The following is a 23,811-nucleotide window of genomic DNA, read 5'->3' on the forward strand; positions in this document are numbered from 1 at the left end:
CTGACCATTAAGGATATGTCCAAAGACGTTGTAGTAGAGTAAACAAGAGTTCAATTACGAATTTCTCGAGATTTCAGTATCAGGAAATGGGCATGTCTACGAGTAGAAGGGTCAAGATCCCCATTGGCATTTTCTGAAATTAAATCGCCCATTGAAGGAACCATATAAGAATAAAATGGCATTTTTACTGCCCGTGGCAAATATAAATTCATATTTTCATGGGCGGGTTGCCCAGTATTATATCGCTCCAAGTCGTGGCCCCTTATTATTTGTTGTTGGCCGCAGCCTGGAAGCTACTTCATTTTTGGCCCCTTTCTCGAATTGGCTATTTTCATTTGAGAGCTTTTACCCGCCAAATATGGCAAGAGGAAATAGGGAAATGTTTTCGTTTGTTATTTACGAGCGCTGGTTTGTTATTCAGATGCACCGTGAAGCGGCCAAATCAAAATCCCAATCTTTGCCCAAGGGGCTCTAGACGCAGTGGCGCAGCCATTCTCAAAATCTAAAGTGTGATTCTAGGAAAAATTCATCATTCAGAATTGAATACTATGAGCCCTGGTTATTGTTTCGCCCACACCTGGGCTTCTAAACTAATCCGCGAGTCGTGTGTCCCTTCACGGCCCAATCTATCAACGAACGCCTCTGTCGTCACTTCCGAGGCAGGGGGCGGTCAGTAAGATCGTTTGTCCCATCTCACAGAGTGACACACTTATGCGCCATACAAAGGCTCTATGTTTATTAAGTAGCTCCTTTAATGCACCAACATCTCTTTAACCAGAGACGTACCATTTGGGTTTCTCTAAAGGTTCGCATATACGTACATTTTGCCTGCAACTCCAGAATTGTAGAAAAAAGTTTTGTGTTGACTGAGTGGTTCCTTAAAGGTACCAACATCTCTTTCAGAAAAGACGTAGCGTTTAGGTTTCTCTGAAGGTTCACATATACGTACATTTTGCTTGCGACTCTAGAATTGCATAAAAAAGTTTTGCGTTGACTGAGCGGTTCCTTAAACTTACCAACGTCTCTTTCAGAAGATACGTATCATTTAGGTTTCTCTAAAGGTTCACATACACACACATCTTGCCTGCTACTTCAGAATTGTACAAAAAGATCTGTGTTGACTCAGTGTCTCCTTGAACGTACCAACGTCTCTTTCAGAAGCGACGTACCATTTAAGTTTCTCTAAAGGTTCCCATACACCTACCTTTCGCCTGCAATTCCAGGAGTACAATCAATAAATTGGGCGCAATTTATACAAGATATCTGTGCTCATTGGGTGGCTCCTTAAATTCCCCAACATCTCTTTCACCGCTGTTTATTTCGAAGCTTGTTAGCCTGGATCGCTAGAGTAACAAGTAAGTCGTACTCTAATAATTCAAGGAAAATCTCCTCTTTGGGAACATTCATGACCTGAATATCTGCATTTCTTTTATGGCTTTTTTAGAACAAAACCCTTACACCATGCGAACGCAATATTCCATAGTCTTGTTAGCCTTAAGGGCCCTCAAATCGATTCATATTTACATAGGCTTCCTTTTACGTCAATATTTGATCATTATTATTATCCTCTCAAAGGCAGTGGATTTTTATTTCCTTTGCCGTATGTTTCGGAGAAATGGCATTCTACACAACTAGACAAATTGAGGAAGGGAGATCTTATAATTTTCTCTTTTTTCTCTAGAATTGAGCACATTGTAGCAGATGGTCGTAGGCGAGAGGTGAGGCAAATGGTAAAATATTACAAAATATATTACGTGATAAATTACTACAAGGCAAACATAATGCACTACGACGTTTGATTTATACGAATTTATTTACTTGAAATTTTATTGTAATACCTTCGCGAGTGCCTTTCACGCTTGGTCATTGCTGCCGTAGAGGATATGTGGAATTCTGCTAAATCTACATTTACATCACACATTTAACAAGTGGCAGATTTTAAAACATAAACAATAATAAGGCGAACGCAGCTGCTACGGTCGAAGCACGTTCTGATGTTGTCACCACTTCACGTACAATGCATAATGACACGAATGTTCATGAATGCTTTGTTCATTCAACGAAATAGCGCAATTTGCGCCCTTCGGGACGATCCCAAAGTGAACTTGGCCGAAGACGCATCGGCCTTAACGGTACCAAAATCGTTTCCAATTAGGCCTCGGCAACAATGGTTGATGGCGATAAATATTGCTGAACCAATTTCTGAAAGCTCTATGCAAAGATAAATAATCCGTAAAGTCATTGGAAAGCTGATTTATTCCTTACTAGTCGTGCTAAAGTGCGAACACCCACTGGTACGACTTATGGCCCGAGATGAATGGAAATGAAGATTTTATTGTAAGTTGGTTGAATGAATGAAATATAACCCGCGTAATGGTTGTTCGAAGCAAATCGGTTTGGTATTTTTTTCCAAGTGCAGGCGCGTTACTGCGACTAAGTAAAAATTTAATTTGAAGCAAATAAACGCCAACCCCGGCGACGCATCTTTCGAAAATTTCCAATAAACCCGGTCTCTAGACACATAAAAAGCAATTCCAACGGTAATATCACATAGACGCGGGAATAAAATTTCTAGAGTCAGCTCTAACCATATACGACATAACTTTTGAGCATTCACTCCGCCTATTTGGAATCGAAATTAAAATCTTCGGTGCCGCATTGAAGCTTTCTCTTGCATTTCAACAGCCCATTTGCAAGTGCTTGTGCGTATCATAACATTCTCGCTAATACATCAGCGGCCTTCAATTTAATTTTCAATACCGGTCCATAATTTGCAATCATCCAACACCCAAACGAATGGGTCCGATCCGAATAAAAATGCTCATAAATTCCCATTATGAGTTTGGAGATGAGGGTCAAGTGAGGGCGTATTTAGATCTCGATATTTAGACATATTGCTTGCAGATTTGATATAAAGGCAGGGCCGGCATTAGCAAGTCTGGCGCCTTGGGCGACATTGTTAACCCGCCCCATAAGGCCGGAATTGATTCTAATGTGCACATACAGGTGCCGCAAAAGCTTGTGTCGTTTTTTCATTACAAGGAAAGAGTAAAGCAAACGATCATTTTAAATACTATTTATTAATCAAGGAAATCACCTTCACTCTCTAAAACCTTTTCCCAACGTAACTCAAAAATAAAAACTTCGAAAATAATTTCTTTTACTAAAATCAGCTGGTTCGGATAAAAGAAATGTTTCATGGCTGTTTCCAAGGTGTTGCGGTCCGAGAACCTTTTACCCTTCAGACTGTTGTCCACTTTAAACTGGTAATAGTCGGAAGGGGACAAATCAGGAGAATAGGGCGAATGAGGTACAGTTGCCCGATCAATCGCTAACAGTTTTTCCGGTGTGATCTTTGCCGTATGAGGTCGAGCGTTACCTTAAAGGAGTGACGGGCCTTTTCGATTAAAAAGAGCCGGCTGAAATTCACGCAATTATTCGTGGATTCTATCAACTATAGATGTGTACGTATCTGCTATAATTGATTCATTTTGATTATAGAGCTCAAAGTGAACAATATCCTTAAGAGCCTAAAAAGAGTTAGCAAAACAGTTGGCAAAACGTCCTTTAGGTGTAAATTCTTCTAAGGAAATATTTTTGGAAGTTCGTTTTCAGAGAGCCATTGGTAAGACCGTCTTGAGTTCACATATAAAGTCCATTTTTCATCACGAGTGATGATCCTATCAAAAAATGGTTTATTTTTTAGTCTAAACAAAAGAGAATACGCGATGGACAAGCGATTCAACCGATTGTGGCCGGTCAGATTGTGAAGAATTCACTTATCCAGGTTTTGCGTCTAACCAGTTTGTTGAAGGTGATTTCTGATGGTTGTTTCTGAAATACCCAACTGTGTGGCTATTTCTGCATAAGTTTGGCGTGGATCGGCCTCAATGATTTCGGCCAATGCACCATTATCGACAACTTCCAGTCTTCCACTTCGAGGTTCATCCATGTGGGATTTATCTCCGTTACGAAATTTCGGGAACCAAAATTGCATCTTCTAATCTGAGGAGGCGTTCTCCTCAAACACCTGGCGCAGTTTACGTGCTGCCTCTATGGCTTTCAGGCCTAGTTAATATTCGTAAAGTAAAACTGAACGAATGTGCGTCTCTAGGATGATCATTATAATAATGTTCCTTCGAACTCAGAATATCAACTGGTTTAAGTTCAAATGCCCTTCTTTGCTAACAAAACAAACATCTATTAATCCTAAACCAACCTGGTTTATTTGTCATAATGGTATAGAATTTGGAGGTGTGTAGACATGGGATTAAAAAAAAGTCTTGTATTCCTAAATTTTCAGTTTAGTTCTCACGTTTAAAGCAAAATTATTAAGTCAATTTAATTTTGTCCGATGCTGTAAGCTCTTACAATTTATTGGTAATTCAAAACGCCCAGGAGGTGAATTTTTGAAAAGTTCTTCGTTAAGCGTATGAAGTTCCGTCCAGAATTACCCTGTCTGGATTAGCCCATAATTCCATTGAAGAATACCTTGTCTTGGATCAAGACCAGCCTTAGCAGACCTGACGCCCTAGGCGATGCCGCCTCCTAAGAAAGCCACCAACCAGAAAAGCACCCCCCCCCCCTTTACCTCTTGAGGACGGTACTGTATGAAAAGGTAATGTGTGTCCAAAAGTAATGGGACCTGTTTGCTGCGTGAAAAACACCGTTACACCCGAAATTCTAATATCACTAAGATAAGGGCTTTGTTCTAGTCTAGCCGTCTTAAAGCTTGGCGAAGCTACCCCCCAGGGCAAAGATAGCGCGTTTGCCGCCAGGAAATCTCCTCATTTCCCCTAACTATAGAAAAAACCTAATTTACGACCTCGTAAATAAATTAAATGGCATTTTGTGCTCGTCACCCAACACCCGGGGAGCGTATTAACATTTTCTTATTAATATTTACCCATTTCCGAGGAACTTAGTCTGGCCCTAGCGGCGTGAATTACTGCGCAAATAGCGGATAAACGGCCCTATATTTCACGACACATTACGACACGCTCAACACTCTGTTGGTTTATCGCCTTGTTTATCTTTCAGTTTATCTCCTAGTTGTGATTTAGGGTTCTCGGCTTTGTCGACCAGCTCAAATAACAATTTCAACTTGTTACAGCCTGCGATTGCCATCCCATTGGAGCTTCAGGGAAGACCTGCAATCAAGCTACTGGACAATGTCCATGCAAGGACGGAGTGGTGGGAATCAACTGCAATAGATGCGCGAAGGGGTATCAGCAGAGCAGGTCACACATTGCGCCCTGCATAAGTAAGTTTTTGGGATTTTCTTTGCGCGGAACGGTACCTATGACGATTTTAGAAATCCCCGTGGTTCAAATGATGGCGACCGAAGAAGACGATGACGGCTATCCAGAAGAAGACCCCGATGCACCTGCCAATGGCGGTAAGTCTTTAGTTCGCTGCGCCCTGTTAGATGGCACGACCTCATTAAAAAGTTTTAGCCCGGAGACATACATTATACATGACCAATTACGTAGAAAGAATCGCAAGGAAAGTTTCCCGCAGTGTAATAAATGCAGCCAGGCCTGAGGAAAAGTTTATGATTAAGTCGATATTTTATTCTTCTTGTTTCAATGTGGAATTGGCCCTGCTTTGCGTGTTCAAATTTGAAGAGACTTATTGGTTTTGATTCGGGTTTATTGCTTACGGAGCACTGTCACAATATTACCGACCTTTGTTAAGAGCGAAATTGTAAAATTCGATGCAAGTTGGATCAAGTTTCTCAGGATTGGCGAGGCAAGTTTTAGAAGAGAAATTTTTTTGGAAAATGCAGAAAATAGTTAAAATTTGGTTTAAATATGCAATGCAAACCCTGAAAAAACATGACCGGCCAAATTTTTTTTGTTCAGAAACAGCATAATAATACGGCTCCATTTTCGTCCTACCAGGAACTTTATACTGAAATTTATTACTTACACTTCAGACTTATCTTCTCCTCTAAATTGGACCGAAATGGCAATTTTTGGCGTAAAATGATCGTAAAATGAATAAGGGGGCACCATAAGAGACTTGTAGAGAGAGAAAGGGGTCTGAACGTACCCCTATAGACAAAAGTACAGTTTAGATCAATACATTTTCCGAATGTTGGATCAAAAAGGCGTTATTCCCGAATAAGATAAAAAATCATGAGATTCCTGACAATGGTGAATGTAACAATATTGGAATAATAAGGAGAAAACGTATTGTTTTTCTTTAACTGGCATTTTCCCAAATGGAATAAGAGAAAAAAGGGCTGATCTTTGCGTAAAATTGTTGGATAACCCATTTCCTCTACAACTTGATCATAATAATTAATTTCTCACATACGCCACTGATCTGGCGAGCTGTAGTATTCTCCATGTTGAATGCAGAAATTGCAGTTCGAACATTATTTTGAGAGGCCCAGAGGCCTTTGATGGGACGATGCGACTTTCGGCAAAAACACCAAAACCATCCAATGTTTAGCGACATCACTTCGGCAATGCAATGCAATACAATACATCGTTTTAGAGGAAACTTAATTGTTTTTCAATGCATTTGCCAATTTATAGGATGTTCTATTTAAACAATTTCTCATCCGCTCACTCATTTCATGTAAGTAACAATTTCCCAGCCCTGTCCAGGCTCATCTACTAATAAACCCCTGCGATTTTCTCTCATCGAATACCGTGCAAACACATTGCGAACTTAAAAGGAACACCGGGCAGGCAAATTGAGCCCATCATTTGCGCTTTATTTTTAATAAATCCGGACTGAAGCTGTTTACGCCCTAACAAGTTGGGGCTGCGGAATAATTCTCCCCTCACAAACAAATACCCTCCTCCGAGTTAATTATATCAAAGATGTTCGCCGGGGCCGGAGGCAAATCAGCGGAGGAACCAGCGATCCGCGAGATCCCTCCATCGTTGAGTAATTTCAATAAGTTTTCCAATCTAAGCATGGCGGAAACGGATTTTTTTACTCAGAGAGGGGATTTTCCTGTCGATTGAACTGTTGTTTCCAATTTTCTCTTAAGTCTCGTTTGTACTTAGAGCTGGGCACTAAAAGTTAATCCGAATTAAAAATAATAACAATAAAGTCCATGCAGATACATGAGCCCGCAATACATCATTCTAAATGAGATTTATATTTAAAGCAGACTGACGAGCTCCGTTGGTTAACTTAATAAAAGTGACTGTTCCCTTGGAAAAACTCTGGATCCCTCCAGCTTTAGCAAATAAAGAGATTTCCCAAAACAAACGGTTCTTGCTTACCGACGAGACAGTTTTATTTCTTTGCTCATTCCCTCCATAAACCGTAACTCAATTTAGAGCTTTAATTGAATTAGATGATTCTGTTCCAATGATTCTGAGTCTAATGATTCTGAATTCCAATTTAGCTCGGTTCCGGTCAAGATTATCCACTGTAGTTTCAATATTTCTGTTATCTTAGATATTCCCGTCACCATATTGTCAAGGACGCTAATTTCCTTTGTGCATATAAGCAATGAAGATCCTACTCCTGCTGAATATTCAAATTCCTTTTTCAAGCTGAGATAACATAATTTTGTCACGGACTAAACACAAAAGCTGCAAATTGAGAGCTCTAAAATAATGTAATAATTTTAAAGAAAAATTGTGAATAAAGATATGAAACTATAATCAATTTTCCGGGTGCTCGCAGAGGGGTTGGCCTGCCGAGGAACGATAAGAGCGATTTATTGAGGTAGAGTTTTAAACTGACGTTGAGGCCGCAACTTATATGTTTTCGAATTACTTTCAGAATACTAACTGAACAGACATGAGCTAGGACGGAAGACAATTTTTCCAAAATATTTTGTTCGATCTTTAATTTCGAATTGAAGAGTGCCAGAATCGCATCCAAAATTAAATTTAATGTTAAATTTCTTTTTTTGCCGTTTCCAGATCACTGTGGGAAATGCAAAGCCGCCACCAAAAGGTTGAACCTGAACAAATACTGCAAACGAGATTACGGTAAGTGCGCATATTTCATACCAAATATTTTTTCCAATGTGGAAAAACAGCAATAAAATCCGCTCAGCTCGTTAACTAATTCGCGAATAATTAAATTTCTCTTCGGTCTTTGAAAATCCTCCTGTTTGTTTAATAAAATTAATTCAGCATAAAACTATTATATTGCAGCAGGAGCGCTTTGTTCCCGATTTAACAGCCAGGGGTTAAATACCGTTTCGCGTGCTTTTCATCTTTAATTTTTCATTAAAACATGAGAGTGAAATGTTAATATTCAAATTAATTGCATTTGCAAAGTCAGGGATACGTGTCGTGCCTCACCCCTAAAAAGTGTACCTAATAGCTTTAAACATTTACGAGAAAAGAAATTTGTTTATGTCCAGAATGGCCAGACACAGGACGTCCAGAAATCTAGAAAATTGGAAATTTACATTCCGATAACATCTTTTGAAGTCGTGGTTTATAACTATTACAACCTGAGCAACGATCCACGGCGCCCAACTTTCATCTCCACCTACTTAATAACTGCAATTTTCCAGACTCGAAAATAAATATTTAATTTCCCGAATAGTCGGAAAGGTGTATTTGTTTTTTGATTAAATATATGAAGAGGCTTCCAAGTATTTTACAAAGCCGGTGATTCGGAAACGATACAGTTAAATTACTTGGAATAAAGCTTAAACGCGGAGAAAGACGCTTTCCAGAACACGTATCCATCTGATTGCATGAGGAATCGTCTAAGTACGGTGCTTTCCAGCGATAATGGCGAAGGTGCTGTCGCAAATCGACAACAACGACGAGCACACGAAGGGATGGGCGCGATTCATGATCAACGTGGAAAACATCTACAAGAAGTCCAGAGATTCTCGCATCCGGAAGGGGACGATGCCCATGTTGGTTCCGATGGCCGATCTAAATTGTAAATGTCCGAAAATTAAGTCGAATAGGTAAGCTAACGTTTAATTGAACTTTCAAAAATACCCGTTCTCCGATCCCAAGCACCACGCCACATTTTCCACATTCAAATCCTTGATGAACCCTTGTAAAACCATTCACTTAATGGCGAATACTTTGGCCCAGTTATGAACTTTAGCCCCTGATTTCCAAGACTTAATAAAACGAAACTTCCAAAGAGGCCAATTTACTAGATTAATTGACGCGATTAATATCAATAAACGCGCTGTCATTTTCCTCAATACAGCTCTCTATGGCACAGAGGGCATTTTAATTTATGTAAATCTGTGCGCATTTCACGTCGACTGGTGTTGTTGAAATGAATAAATTACAGGGAATTACCGAGCCATTTTGTTTGAACCTGTAAACGCTGATTTGTAATTCGCGAATGAATGAAGCCTGCATTTATAAAATGCGCGAAAAGAATTTTGGACCGTTGAAGAACATGACTTTTCCATTTCCTTCAGGTCTTATCTCTTCTTGGGCCGCGAGAAGGACGATTCTCCAGGAGGAATAGTGACCGGAAGCCTGGGGGTGACGCAACGCTCTATCGTCATCGAATGGCGTGACGAATGGGACCAGCGTATGCGCAGGTTCCGACGTAGGTCAAGGAAATGCAAATAATTTCCCCAATTTTGTATGAAGTACTAAATGTTGCGCGCCAACGGTTTCGCTGTGATTTAATTTACGTTATTTAGTTATGTGCTAGTCAAGATTAAGCAGGCGCAGACCTTCAATTGACCCCAATTTGTCTTAGTTTCAGTCAAAATTAACCACAGCAGTTTCAATATTTCTATTGCCATTCCCAACGTCATTTTGTCAAGAACGCTGACTCGCCTTGCGCACCTAAGCATTGAACACTCTGCCCCTGCTTAATTTTCAAGCTCCTTTTGGAACACGCAGTATTGGAAAAGAGCATTTAAGCATAATACAGGGCCTTGGTTACTTATTACCGTCAAAAATGCACTGTACCAAATGCATTTTCTCCCGGATTCAACCACTGACTTAGTTCGAATTTGTAATTTTGTAAATATGTTTTAATTTATCCCCGACAACTGCAGTTAAATAGTGATTACTTTGTATTATTTATTTATTTTTTCGTTAGCTATGTGCGTGAGTGTATGCGAGCAAGTAAGTCATTACCCATAAGGATGAAAGTTCAGCTTTGTACCTCGAAGGTTTTACTAATACAGAGTGTACCGCTGAAAACTTTGTTCCCGGCTTATTTTGAACTACGATAGAAATATTAGGAATTGCCACAACATATCGATTATGCTTTCGAGGGGGGGAGATTTTTGCGTTAAGTGTAGATTCACCAAAACAGCCCCCTTCGCGAGGGTGCATGCGCCTTCAAAATCTCAAATGGTAGTATAGATGGAGTGACCCCTCATTTAGAAGGATTTTTCATTCTCATTGTCAGCATGTATTTTTTAAAATTTTAGATCACCTATTAAATAATAAACTAACGTAATTCACAAATTTTAAAGTAGATACGGGCTGGGCAAATTATAATGAGGTTCGAGTTGGCTAGATTTAAAACCGTCCCACTTTCAATTTATCAAATTTGCATTAACAGCTACTCATTTTTTCTGTTTTTTTCTGGCTCTGGAAAACATATCCCAAGGTTGTTCTATAGGGTTCATATCAGGCGACAAAGCAGGCCAATCTAAACGATTGATTCCCTCTCTTTCCAGGCAGTCATTTACTGACACAGTACGATGAGAACGGGCATTGTCGTCCATAAACACAAATCTGTCACCAACAATTCTTCGCCATAATTTAATACATAAATTCAGGATGTTCCTAATGTATCTATCGCCAGTTATTGTCCCTTGAACATGAACTAAGTCGGTGCGTTCATTGGATATTATACTAGCCCAAAACATGGCCCTTCCTCCCGCAAGAGGAGGCACGGGGCGAGCGTGGGCAAGTTAAACAGCTTTTGTTGGCTCTCTCTAAACTCGAATTCGGCAGCTATCATTTACCAGATAAATTTTGATCTCATCAGAAAAAAGAACAAAATTCTAAAATCCTTCGGGTAAGAGTATGTACTGTCCAGCCTACAACAATCGATAAAGTCTGTGTTGATACTGTAGTCGAGGAACTCTTATTAGTCGATGACATCGCAAACCAGATTGAATGATTCGTCTTCTTAGCGTTGGATAAGAAATAGCAACTCTAAATGCATGTCTAACTTCCCTCAGATGCTCCTGCATTGCCGTAGTAGGATTTCGCCGCATTGTTAAGTGTATACAGGGTGCACCAACGACAACGAAACAGAGATGTTTTCTCAGTTGATGAAAAAGTTATGAAAAATCCTCGGACACGTCAATTTTAATATGGAGGGGGAAGGTTTTTTTATTAGCAAACGACGGTGATTTTCTTCACTCCTTAGGCAGGGGAAAAATCTCCTCCAAAATTTAAATGACAACGGGGGTTGAATGATACATAAAATTAAAGGTTTTTTGAAGGGTTTTGTGGTGATGCCAAAATTTCTTACGTTGAAACAACAGTTAACAAGTAAATCGTTTATTTCTGTATAAACACTACTATGATATATAAAGCGGAAAAACATCTAAATTAATTGTTCAAAATGCTGTCCGTTAACTTCCTGACAGTAAAACAAATTTGCTTCGAAACGCTGGTGCATCTTCTAGAGTATTTCGGGGCTTATTTGGCGGCATTCATGGACGATGCGTTCTCGCAATAGTTCCATGGTATACGGGGGGGCATAAACTTTAGACTTGAGATAATCCCCAAAAAAATCTAATGGGTTCAAATCTGGGGACTTTGGGGGGTCAAGGAAATCACCGTCGATTTCTAATAAAAAACCTTCCCCCACCATATTAAAGTTGACGTGTTCGAGAGTTTTTGCATAACTTCTTCATTAATCAAGAAAACAGCTCTGTTTCGTTTTCGTTGGCGCACCCTGTATAGCGATTTAACTTTTGGTCAGTAAGACGCCTACGGCCACTTCTAGGTCTATCTCGCACAGAGTTTGACTCTAAATAGCAATTCTACATGCGGTAGACGTCGCTTTCAAAAACGTCTATTTGCTCAGCTCTAAACCTCTGCCAATCTCCTTCCACTAAAGCCATTGTTCTTGCACGATCAATTCGTGGTATCATTTAGCGATTCATAGTGTTGCTTTGAATTCTAAAAATGGTACTAGGCCGTACCATCAAAATAAACCACGAATTCTGTATACAAGGTGATTTCAAAGTTGAGTTATCCTTTCACCAGCGAATGGGCCTTCAAAAAATAAGGTTTGTTTTCCTTTGACGCTTTTTCGAAATATCAACATCAACGGAGATGCAAGGTGCCAAAATATTTAAAAAATTAAAGTGTATTAATAATTGTCAAACCACTTGAGATAATTTAAAAACAAATGTAGATGTTAATAGCTACGTGGGTGGGAAATTCTTCGATAAATAAAATTATTTTTGAGTTTCCAATGGCGTGCGTATAAAAAAGTTGTTTAATATTTTTGAAAAAAAATGGAAACCGATAAATGGATGTGTCGCGCTCAACTATGCGTAGAACAAAATGGAGTTCATTTTGAACATATTATTTAAGTTAAATTAAATTTTGATTTTGATTTTCATATTCAACTTCAAATTAAACTTGTTTCTGGTAAAAATCATTGAAGTGATAGTTCCAATGCAATTTGAGTATCACTAACACCTATAAAATTGTGTTTAATTACCTCAAATGATTTGGCAATTATTAATAAATTTTAATTTAAAAAAAACTTTGACACCCTGTATCTCCGTTGATGTTGATATTTCGAAAAAGCGCCAAAGGAAAAAACGACTTATTTGTTGAAGCCCTCTTCGCTGATGAAAGGATAACTCCAACTTTGGAATCATTCTGTATAACAAAAAAAAAATTGTTTATTGATACAGAAAGGGTACCATTGTTAATGATAAATAATAAATAAGAAAAGAACAAAAAAATTCTTATGGCCAATTCTTTTAAATCAGAAAAGTCAGGCGATACATAACTTTGGAAACTTAATATATATCTAAAATTGAAAAAAAGTTACATACTAGGAATGAGAATTAAAAACCCTTTCAAATAAGGTGTCACTCGACCTACAGTGTCATTTGAAATTCTAAAGTTGAATGCACTCGCGCGAGGGGGGCTGTTTTGGTGAATCTGCATTTAACACTAAAATGTCCCCCCCCCTCGAAGACATAATCGATATGTTGTGGCAATTTCTAATATTTTGATCGTAGGTAAAAACAAGCCGGGTGAGAAGTTTTACTGGTAAACCCTGTATGATTTATAGTTCTTATCTGGATATCTGTTTACTTTCAAAATAAACTTGAATTTTTGTGTATTTATTTTCTGCACTTGAGGAGCGAGTGGGAATGGCTGTAAATGAAGATGATAACTGAGACTGTACAGTATTACAAAAATAATAACTATCGCTAAAATGTATCAATAAAATATTCCATAATCTGTTACAATTTACTAGAATTGGATACTTCGTGTAACATTAACTAGTTCCTAGAGGCTATAATAATGATTAATCTAAATGTTAATATATCTTCTAAAAGTTTTAATTAAAACTGTCAGAGCCTGAGCTGTAGAGGCTCTAACTGTTTTAAGCAGAACCCACAATAACCTAATATAGAGATTAGTGTTTGGTGTTTACATATCAAACTATTTAACGTGTTGTAGCAATATCATGTCCTTGTCTTTTTCTAAAATTATCTAGAAGATACAGTAATGTTGCCATTATTAATGATATTATTATTTATTGCCACGATTTCTTTTATTGCGTACGATTTTTCTTAAAATAAGGAACAATAGAGGACAATTTTATTAAGGAATAACGTTGTTAAAGAATGACATAAGACTATGCTTGATCCAGTCGAAAAATGAGCATTTTTATGATTACAACAACATTCTCCCTAAAGTTGTTAGATCGATAAAAAGGAATTAGTCACAGTTATGATAAAACTACTATCAATACATTTATTATTATTAATTGTAAATTTTTTGTGTACCTAATAAAAATTGTGTAATAAAATAAAAGTATGTAAATTGAAGTTTCACGCGTATATCTGGTTGAATTCCCTCCGATGGCATGAAAAATGCGAGAACCAACACTTAAGTTTTAAACAGCAAATTCTTGTAACTTCCGATTTACATTATTACTCATATTTTTTCCCACCCTATTTTCGTCCACAGCAAGCCGCCTTGAGATAAAATGTTCGCTAAAACACTTGGAACTTAGAAAATTACGCTTTTATCTAGATAGCCCTGTTCTAATAAAGGGTCCGCCAAGATGAACTCAGGAAAATAACTGCAAATTATAAATGCAAAGAATATCGATTCAATCCAATTTATTGTTTAATTTTGAATACTAATCTATACCATTTATGTAGGAAAAATAATATCATTCAAATGTTCACCACGACTTGTTTTACAGACGTCAATATGATGGTCGAAATTTTCGACATTTTCCAACGTGGTCACTTTAATTGCATTTATCTCGGCAATGATGTTATTTTTAAGGTCTTGTATGGTAGCTGGAAGACTGGCGCACACTTTACTTTTCAAAAATCCCCACAAAAAAAAGTCGAGAGGTGTCAAATCGCATGAGCGAGCGGGCCAAGACACATTTCCATTTCGCGAAATTATACGTTCACCAAATTTCCACTGCAACAACTAAATGTTTGCATACTGTGTTGTGTGGCATGTCGCACTGTCTTCTTGGAAGTAAAGGTTCTTTATATCGATACGATTAATTTTTGGAAAAAATACTCAGTTATCGTGGTACGGTATCGATCAGAATTCACAGTAACCGCATTTCCATCATCATTTTCAAAGAAATAAGGAGCGATGATTCCTTTCGAGCGCAATCCGCACCAAACAGTTACTTTTGGAGGATGCATCGATGGTTCTCGATATTCTCTAAGATTCTCATTGACCCAAATGCGAGAATTTTGCTTATTTACCGTCCCATTTAACGTGAAACGCGCTTCAACGCTAAAGATGATTTTCGATGAAAAAGTGGCATCAATTGCACGATCTTTAATGAGCCAATCCGAGAAAACGCGACGCGGGTAAAATGATCAGCTAGATTGGGTTCTTGTGTTAATTGAATTTTGTATACATATAAACTCAAGTCTTCATACATAATACCGCGTAAACTGGTGGATTAAATGCCAAATTCTAGCGATCGATGAGTTATACTCAATTTTAGATTTTCCTTGACACTTTCTTTCACAGCAGCGGTATTTTCTGGTGTACGAACACTTTTTCGTCTGCGAGTCTTTGACAGATCACTAATCGAACCAGTTGACTCAAATTTTTGCACTAAACGACCGATTGTGCCCCGATTCGGACGGTTATGTCGACCGAGAAAATCACGTATTGCGCAAAATGTATTTTTTTCATGTTTGCACCATTTTTATGGTGCTTTTGAATAACTTTCATTCGTTGTTCAATCGTATACGACTCCACAGCGATAAATGACAAACATTCAACTACCAAAATGACATATAGTTGATAAAAAAAAACAAAAGAACGTCTCTGTCAAATTGACATTTACTTTCCTGCACCACATTTAATGGACCCTTTCACACATGAATTTCTGCGTTAATGGACAAATCCATTAACGCAGAAATTCCCTATTATCGTTTGGCAAAAATTTAGTATTAATATTTTGTTGCTCCCATTCTTTTATAGAAAAAAATTATAATCAACCTTTTTTGTTGAAAAAAATGCTTAGAGCTTGTTTTTATTATAATTTAAAATCAGTTTATTACATTAATTTTTTTTTTTTTTGACTATGTTGTTTTAACTTTTTGACACTACAATACTACTTTTTTTTTTCAACAATGGCCAAAGGCAAATCATGTTCATTCGATTTGAGAAGCAGCATTGTTTATTTTTACAAACAAGAAACATTGCAAAAAGATATTTCTATCAGCCTAAATATTCCAAAAAATACTGCATTGCGTATTGTTAAACAGTTTAGAGCCTACGGTCATGTTATCCCGGGAAAAGGTACAGGCAGGCCTAAAAAAACCACCGGGCGAATGGATAAAAAAAATTATCAGCACTGCCATCAGTGATCCGTTTCTTTCATCATCAAAGATCTTGAAAAAAATAGAGATAAATGGACATTCAGAAATACCATCGAGAACCATCAAAAAAAGCTATTAGAAAGTGGCCTAAGATCTTACCGTTTAGCAAGAAAACCGCTGTTACAGAAGAAAAACATCAAAGCATGGTTACAATTTGTACTCATTACACTCATTGCAACTCATTACACAATCCAAGATTGGAAAAAAGTTCTTTTTAGTGATAAATCCAGATACAACCTTATTTCCTGTGACGGTATAGTCCACGTAAGGCGTCCAAAAGGCCAAAGACTAAACAAAAAATATGTTAAACCTAAACATGGTGGGGCAAGTGTACTAGTTTGGGGATACTTTTCTTAGTATGACACGACCCCCATTAATCGTATTGTTAGAAAAATAAATAGATTCATATATAAGGATGTATTGAGAAATATAATAGAACCTTATTCACGTATATCATTGTCAGTCAACTTGATTTTCCATCACAATAATGATCTCAAACATTTTGCAAAACTAGTGAAAGAGTGGTTAAAACAAGAACGAGTGTATACCGTGAAGCCTGCCCAAAGTCCCGATTTAAATCCAATCGAGAATTTATGGGATCTCGTAGATCGTATGACTCGAACGGGGAAGCCCGTTAGAAATGGAAATGAACTGTTTGAAAGGTTCGCACAAGCCTGGCATCAAGTTGATTGGCAACTAATTGAAGAATTAATAGAATCAATACCTAGGAGGATGGTAAAAGTGATCAGGGCAAAGGGATATCACATCAATTACTAAAGCTTTTTTAGTTCCTGTTTTTAACGATGAGATTTTCTATTAAATTAATTACGTTCCAACAATTTTGCTCAGTTATTATTTGATTTTTTGTTATAAACGTAGTTTTGTAAGAAGCATTTTTTTATTTTGTTGTGATTAAAGTATCTTTATTAAGAATAAAATTACAATAAAAAAAAACTTGATGGTATGGAAAAAGCTCCAAGTATTTTGGCCAATACTGTACATCCGAATACTGAATCAAACACTGCAATTTATCTTGTCCTAAAATAAGATCTTATTCATTATACAACATTTCAAGAGTACCTGACTGATATCTAACAAATTGCAATAAGTTGCTGTTTAATTATAACATAAGTGAACTTATCAGTGTACGGATATAGGCGAGAGATCAGAGTGAAGATATTAGCACACGTTTATGTGTCGTAATCTCAAATATTACTTATCTTTCTCTGAACACTTGTGATATTGGTAATGACCTATGGATATTGAACCTTTGTTAATTAATCGTATGATTACTTCCAAAGCTGCTATTGCGTAACTCCTTAAACCCGGTTATTAGTTTGGAATTTTCCTAAAGCTGAAGAAAAACCAGAGACGCACACATACAATTCTCCCAAATTCGAGGAAATCTTGCACACCTTAGAACTTTGATTACAGTGAAAGCACTCAAAAATATATTTATGTACTTGTAGCAATCACACCCAGCCATTTAGAAAATCAAATACACTTAATGTTGCACTGTTAATGATTAATGGGGAAACTAATGCAGCCTATTAGTTTTACACAGGGCCGGCTTCTGGTGTGACAGTGCTCTGGATGAAGTGTTTAATCACCTCCCCCTTATCCCCAAGAAAAACCGCGGACCATAGAAATTCGTCGCTTCGCCTGGTCCGACGCGCTGGGCCGTCGCCCAACTTCACCCCCCTCCCCCGACCCCTCTAACCTATTAGGCCGGTACTGATTTTAATATCACGTATGCGAGTACTATTTTAAGCGGTACTTATTTTTAGAGAAAAGTGTATTATTTGCACTTCCCATTTCAAAATTCAGGGTCATTTCGATGTATTTTTAAATTACACGCCTTGTATTTATTACATGTGCATATAATGCCGGTGACTGATAGGTAATCAATCAATCAATCAACCGAATTCTATACAATTTCGCTTTCCACTGAAGGCGACCTACATTCACTCATTTCATTCACAGCCTGCCATTTCATCCCCTAAATTGTATTCCTGGAAAAGTGACTCAGCTAACACCCAGTTTTTTTCAAAAAAATTGTTTTCCTCTTGCATATTAGATGCGCTGTGACCTCGCTCCGACATTTCAGCCGCAACTCGTCTGAGTTTTCACAGAACCCGTGCCAAATCGTCAGTTTGAATTTTTATATTTAAACCGTAAGACGTACTGCAAATTCCGTTAATTGATGATGTAACAAATCGACAATGTAGATCGTCATTGCCAGTCCACGCGGCTTTATCTAAAATCATGTTTATTCTGTGACGCCATCGTCCACCAAAATTGAAATGAGCATCCCCTAGTCAAAGGCATTATTCAACGAAATTGTTGATTGTCGAAATCAGTTTTATTGTTCCTTTCTCAAATCCGACGTTTCGATATTCGGCAACCATCATCAATTTTGTTTTCTCTTATGGGCGCCATCTTGATTTTTCACATTTTTAACTCCATTTTTTTTATTACGATAATGCGTCACCTGCTTCGGTCCCACGCTCTGGTGCAAATGTTTTTACTCATCCAAAACACGTGTAATTACCATTATTTAGCGATTTTAATTTCAAGTCCCTACAAAAGAAAATTGGAAAATTGGGGATATGGGGAAATGGGGATATATATTCAACCGAATTTTTGCCAAACAGCCGAGAAAGAAAACCGCACGCCTAGGGCAGAAGCATTCACTGAACACTTCCCTTAGTCGTCCGGAGAAGCATTTGTGTCCATTAGGGGAGTTTCTTCTGTTGTCCCAACTCTCTAAACTCTAACTCGCTGGCTGAGGGCTGATGGACAGAGAAAGAAATACTAAGCAAATTTTTCGAAGTTTTCAAATTTTTTTAATTAACATAGCTAGAAGAAGCGCGTAAAAGACTTAAATGTTATTGATCCATATTGTTGAGTTTTTGAAAAACCTTGAGTAAACTTCAATAACCTCGATCAACCTCAATAGGATTTTTTTAAGATCAGATGCATAAGGACAGTAAATGGCCAAACAAATCCCTCTTACTTCATTATACCTTTCGAAACAAGCCACTTAAACCACTTACGTACCTTTGATACCGCTTTATGACCTATGAGTTTTCAATTCTAGGTACAATTCAAACAACTGATAAAAATTAGTGCTTATACCAATAACGTGGAAACAATTTTTCGATAAGTAACACATATAAAAGCCCCGCTTGAGATTATTTCAGGTACAGAGTATTGGTTTCCGTAAGAGTTAATAACAAACCTTCAAAAATGGTTCAATTAGATGGAACTTATGAGTGTGTCTCTGAGAAGAATTATTTGGAATATTTGAAGTCTCTTGGTAAGCCAACGTTTAATCTCAAAGATCGTTTCATCTAAATTTATTTCTTTAAAGGTCTTTCTGATGAAATTGCTCAAAAACAGGCAGCAATAAAGGTTCCAGTCAAGATTAAAGTTGTACCTGGAGTTTCCGTTACTGCGGCATATGGAGACAATGAAGTTACTTTTGAATTGGGAAAGGAAGTGAAGCACACCCTCTCATTGGGACACACCGTCAAGGTAGTTCGAATTTTTCCATTGCGTGTGAATGTTATAGTAATTTTTCTTTGCAGACCACTGCTGACATCAATGGAGACACCATTACCTTCAAAACTAAATTAAATGAAGATGGGTCCTTATCTGAAGAGAAGGTGTTGAAGGTCACTGACAGTGGCCTTACCGCGGTAAGTTTCATTGCTTAATGCAAAGGTTTTTTTTAAATGTTTTATTTAATTATCTAGACCTCCACTAATTCCAAGGGAGTGAAATATGTTCGCAACTACAAGAGGGCTTGAACTTGAATTTAGAGCGTAGAATATTAAGATTTTTGCTACTATAATTTTTTTAAATAAAGCTCAGATTTTTCGATATTATGATGTTTATTTTATTCTCCAATACGCCAGGGAGTTGAACAAGAAACTCCATTGTGCAGATGAATCGACCCTATATGCAGGAGCAAGAAAAAAATTATTTAAACCGTCTTTAAACACCAACTTTTCAATATAGGAGTTACATGCAAGTTACGAGGGGCTTTCAGTAAGTATGTAAGAACTGTATTTAAAGGAATATTTCGCAAGTACGAGTTTGAGAATTTATAAACATATCTAAAAAGACCGGTTAATGAATGTTTTTAAAACACACAGCCAATTTTTATAATTATTATTCCAATTTCTTTAATTTTCAATCGGAGAACTTTTGAATATGAAGCGATATATCTGTTCTCTTAGATTCCACTCCATTTTCAAAGCATTTAGCATAGGCAACCAAATATACACAATGCAAAATGTAATCAATATTTAAAACGTTAAATTGCTATAGCTGTTAAGTTGACGGTGGAATATTACCAAATAATCAGATATAAGTTATGAACAGTGATATTATTATTTGTTTCTTTGAATAATGACATAATAGGGATATCCTATTTATGGTAAATTTGTGTTCTAAGAGTTCTCACTTCAGTTCGGACATATCATACGACGAAATCGCTTTAAAAGGGAAATGTCATTTTCAACGATATTTTTGTGACATAACCTATCTTTTTTATTTTTCCTTTCTCTACCTTTCCTAATTTGGAAACATTCTTTAAAATCTTCTGAAAGGTTTATTTTATTGGAAAAATGTCTGGAAATAGTGGGAAAGGCACGTTTCAACCCGTGAGTATTTAAATTAAAATAAACAAGGGTTGTCTGTTTTGCTACAGAGCTTTTATAAACCCTACAGGACTCAGATGTACACATTTCATACGAGGACCAGCAGAAAATCAACATTTTTGCCAGGTTAAACGCTAAACTTGAAGACCTGAAAGATGAGGCTAAAGTCAAGGAGGTAAGAAATCAACCTAACTGTGTTTTAAGACATCTTCTAGTATGCATCAATAATAATATGTCACTGATACATTAAAAAATACTAGCTAGCATAACACACTAGTTAATATTTAGCTGCTGTGTTGTTCATCATTTTTTTGCCACTACATACCTGCAAATTTTATCTGATAAAACACCCTATTTTTCAGAATGATCTTAAAAGTATCGAAGACGCCTGCGATGAAATATCTCTCTTTGATGATGATGAGCTAATTCCTTATCTAGTAGGAGAGGTTTTCATTTGTCAAAACCTTGAAGCAACTCAGGTTTGTACCTACAAAAATGACTAAAAACCTTTATTAATGTTTGTTATTAGAAATCACTTGAAGAGGCCAAAGAGAAAATAACTCAGGAAATCTTTGCATTAAAGACTAAGTGTGAGGGAATCAAAGATCAAATGTCTGAATTGAAGGGCCATCTGTATGGCAAGTTTGGCAGCCACATCAATCTTGAAGCAGATGAGTAGAAATTAAGATTTGTTTAATTGAGGACATTTTTCCATATTTTATTGGATAGTTATTTATAATAAATGCAGATTGGTTTAATGAAATTGCTGTTATGATTCCTCATTCCATTCTAAATCTACATTCTCCTAGAGAAACGCTCTGAATAAACGGAAATTAACTACAGTTCCATTTAAAGTTTTAGCCTCATATCTTTGATATGCCACAGAAAACATCCAGAGAACTTCTTTGTCAGTATTTCTATATGGCACAACCTACAAATTCAAAATTTGTCACTGCACTCTTACCATGCTTTTATATTAGACCTTTAGACCACTGGGAAATTGCATAGTTTTCTTATCATTAGCTATAAGTTCAAAATTTTCCCTTTTATATGCAGTATTTGGATTCCATTTCAATAACTCAACATCAGTTAAAAGGGAAAAGTAAATGTTTCCATATTGATCAATAGCCTCAGTAACAGATTGTTGATTTCTCTTGTCTTTATAGGTCTAAAAGATGAATTTTGTGCAAATTTAAAGGCAAGAAATTAAACAATCTACATGAAATAAATGCGGAGATCCGTAAGGGACTGCAAAGTTGCTACGGTTCTTCAAGTCCTTAACATAAACCCAGGATTCGTTGATATTGGACATGGCATGGTAGTGCAACTTTCTTTTACAGAGACCATGTGAAGGAGGACTGAGGGCCACTGTGATTATGCCATCTGCGAATACAAAACTATCACCTAAAAAAAAATTAGTATTAACATTGATAATACCAATCAAAACAGCAACAATCATCTAAATTTCGAATCAGATGGAATCCCAGATATAAAAATGGAAAGATTCTTTGGATTACTAATAAGTTATCACAACCTCCTATTGTGTAAACATTGTAATTCGGATCTGGATCAAAACTGCGATCTTGCACCCTCCAAGACGTATTTTGCTTCAAACTGTACACTAGCATGGACGGTGCATTGGTGTCCGCCACATAAACCCAAGTATTTTCGCAACGATTCTTAAAACTCTCTATTTCAGCCATAGGTGAAATAAACCATGAAACGTTAAGATACTGGTCGTAAGGTACTTCGTATTTGTAAAGCAACTCATCCTACAAATTTTTTTTTAATGTGATGTTTTCCATTTTTAAGGATGTTCTCACTGTTCTTAAATCAAATGCTAAAAGCTGGGGAGGGCACACAAAACTGTCTCCAACGATTCCATTATCGGCTATCCAGAGTCGATTGCATTCATCAGCCTACAACCCACCAAAATGTTACTAAACAGTGAAATTATTTTTGAGTAATACTTACCCACACTCTAAATACTGACACAATGCGGTGGTAGCGACAATTTTCAGGATTCAGTTGCCATGACCATGATGGATAAGGGTCAATAACAGGGTTTCCATCCCTAGTTTCATTTGTGATTGTTCCAAACGTTGCAGGTACACCGCTGGAAGTCAACTTAGGAGTAGTGATGAAGATTCTTTCACGATTTGTAGATGCTGTAAATATGGGATGATTGAGAACTATCAAATCAAATTTTTAGAGATTATTCAGTGCAATAAGAAAAGACGTTTGAGTATAAGAACCCATGTACGGAAATGTCTTCCTAAGGCGCTATGGCCTTATGATGCTTAAGATGTTAGATGCAAAAATGTGTTTTATTGAGTTTAACTATGTTTCATTTTAAATAGAGTCTTAGGTAGACATTTTCGGATATGGATCTTTATATTCAACTGTCTTCTATTGTTGAACTGAATAAGCCCTAGAAGCTTGATTACACAAGCTGAATCACTACGCACAGGTTTTTATGTTTTCAATTTACAGCTGGTAGTCTGGCGAAAAAAATGTTATAATAATGTATTAGGTACCACTTACCATCAAATGTGTATTGAGCATCCATAGTTTGGATTTTCCCTACGTTAAATGACCCATTAGCAATAGCTTCACTGCGTTCTGCTTCGTTTCTGAATTTATATTCGATCTGTTTCCATTGGTAGATTAATTCAAAATTGTATTTTTTTTTACTACATTCAAATCCTTGATAGAGTAGGGCCAGTATCAATAGGTAACCTGTAGAAAAGCAGTACTTTACATGCCGTAATTGAGAACTGATGGTACTGACCATATAAAAAACTAACACAGCTTAACTTCATTGTCTGATAGTCTCTCATTAGTAAACTGCATTAGACAATTTTTGCTATTACTATACAAGTCGTAGCTTCCTACTACTTATAAAACGATATTTTTAAAAAGATTCCTTAACTGCTTGTAGATTTTTTATTTATGAGTTCTGTTAAAATTTGGTGATAACGGAAAAGCCTTTGTCAATTATAATAATTAAATTCACAAAAATCCATAAATATTAACATTTCTGTGGTTTTACTAAAAATAAAGCGGTATATGTAGTATCAAAGTTTGACGTAACACGAGTTCCATGAAAATATTTAGTACTTT

The 23,811-nt window shown here is 36.9% G+C and overlaps 4 protein-coding genes across 4 annotated transcripts in view; 3 read left to right on the top strand and 1 right to left on the bottom strand.

Moving 5' to 3' along the window:
• Nucleotides 1–13,975, top strand: part of NetA (Netrin-A) — a 78,449-nt gene extending 64,474 nt beyond the window's left edge. Inside the window, exons 3-7 of the mRNA XM_066401807.1 lie at nt 5,114–5,263; nt 5,315–5,398; nt 7,899–7,967; nt 8,722–8,911; nt 9,386–13,975. Coding sequence (XP_066257904.1) covers nt 5,114–5,263; nt 5,315–5,398; nt 7,899–7,967; nt 8,722–8,911; nt 9,386–9,542 — 650 coding nt within the window. The 3' untranslated portion in view covers nt 9,543–13,975. The remainder of the gene's footprint in view (nt 1–5,113; nt 5,264–5,314; nt 5,399–7,898; nt 7,968–8,721; nt 8,912–9,385) is intronic.
• Nucleotides 13,976–19,194: 5,219 nt separating this feature from the next.
• Nucleotides 19,195–19,911, top strand: LOC136416539 (fatty acid-binding protein-like). Its single transcript, XM_066401757.1, has 4 exons — nt 19,195–19,340; nt 19,395–19,558; nt 19,612–19,722; nt 19,780–19,911. The coding sequence occupies exons 1-4, from the start codon at nt 19,271–19,273 to the stop codon at nt 19,831–19,833; spliced, it is 399 nt and encodes a 132-aa protein (XP_066257854.1). The 5' UTR covers nt 19,195–19,270; the 3' UTR covers nt 19,834–19,911.
• A 622-nt stretch (nt 19,912–20,533) lies between these two features.
• Pfdn4 (prefoldin subunit 4) lies at nt 20,534–21,451 on the top strand. Its single transcript, XM_066401782.1, has 4 exons — nt 20,534–20,691; nt 20,759–20,863; nt 21,051–21,167; nt 21,218–21,451. Exons 1-4 carry the CDS (start codon nt 20,656–20,658, stop codon nt 21,365–21,367), a joined length of 408 nt encoding a protein of 135 aa, XP_066257879.1. The 5' UTR covers nt 20,534–20,655; the 3' UTR covers nt 21,368–21,451.
• LOC136416545 (major royal jelly protein 2-like) lies at nt 21,394–23,616 on the bottom strand. Its single transcript, XM_066401768.1, has 8 exons — nt 23,480–23,616; nt 23,233–23,427; nt 22,663–22,856; nt 22,512–22,607; nt 22,223–22,460; nt 21,908–22,092; nt 21,671–21,856; nt 21,394–21,619 (listed from the first exon to the last, which is right to left on the bottom strand). Exons 1-8 carry the CDS (start codon nt 23,526–23,528, stop codon nt 21,494–21,496), a joined length of 1,269 nt encoding a protein of 422 aa, XP_066257865.1. The 5' UTR covers nt 23,529–23,616; the 3' UTR covers nt 21,394–21,493.
• Between the last annotated feature and the right edge of the window lie 195 nt (nt 23,617–23,811).

This window comes from Euwallacea similis, chromosome 23, assembly GCF_039881205.1.
Source record: "Euwallacea similis isolate ESF13 chromosome 23, ESF131.1, whole genome shotgun sequence".
In the NCBI taxonomy this organism is placed as follows: Eukaryota; Metazoa; Arthropoda; class Insecta; order Coleoptera; family Curculionidae; genus Euwallacea; species Euwallacea similis.

Bases quoted from the DNA above. Each gene is read 5' to 3' on its own strand.
- LOC136416539 (XM_066401757.1), top strand. From the start codon at position 19,271: ATGGTTCAATTAGATGGAACTTATGAGTGTGTCTCTGAGAAGAATTAT. The intron at 19,341-19,394 runs GTAAGCCAACGT...ATTTCTTTAAAG, and splicing joins GGAATATTTGAAGTCTCTTG to GTCTTTCTGATGAAATTGCT. The intron at 19,559-19,611 runs GTAGTTCGAATT...TTTTCTTTGCAG, and splicing joins CATTGGGACACACCGTCAAG to ACCACTGCTGACATCAATGG.
- Pfdn4 (XM_066401782.1), top strand. From the start codon at position 20,656: ATGTCTGGAAATAGTGGGAAAGGCACGTTTCAACCC. The intron at 20,864-21,050 runs GTAAGAAATCAA...CCTATTTTTCAG, and splicing joins ATGAGGCTAAAGTCAAGGAG to AATGATCTTAAAAGTATCGA. The intron at 21,168-21,217 runs GTTTGTACCTAC...GTTTGTTATTAG, and splicing joins AAAACCTTGAAGCAACTCAG to AAATCACTTGAAGAGGCCAA.
- LOC136416545 (XM_066401768.1), bottom strand. From the start codon at position 23,528: ATGAGAGACTATCAGACAATGAAGTTAAGCTGTGTTAGTTTTTTATAT. The intron at 22,093-22,222 runs GTTGTGATAACT...ATTTTTTTTTAG, and splicing joins CAATGTTTACACAATAGGAG to GTGATAGTTTTGTATTCGCA. The intron at 21,857-21,907 runs GTAGATTGTTTA...TTCATCTTTTAG, and splicing joins GATCTCCGCATTTATTTCAT to ACCTATAAAGACAAGAGAAA.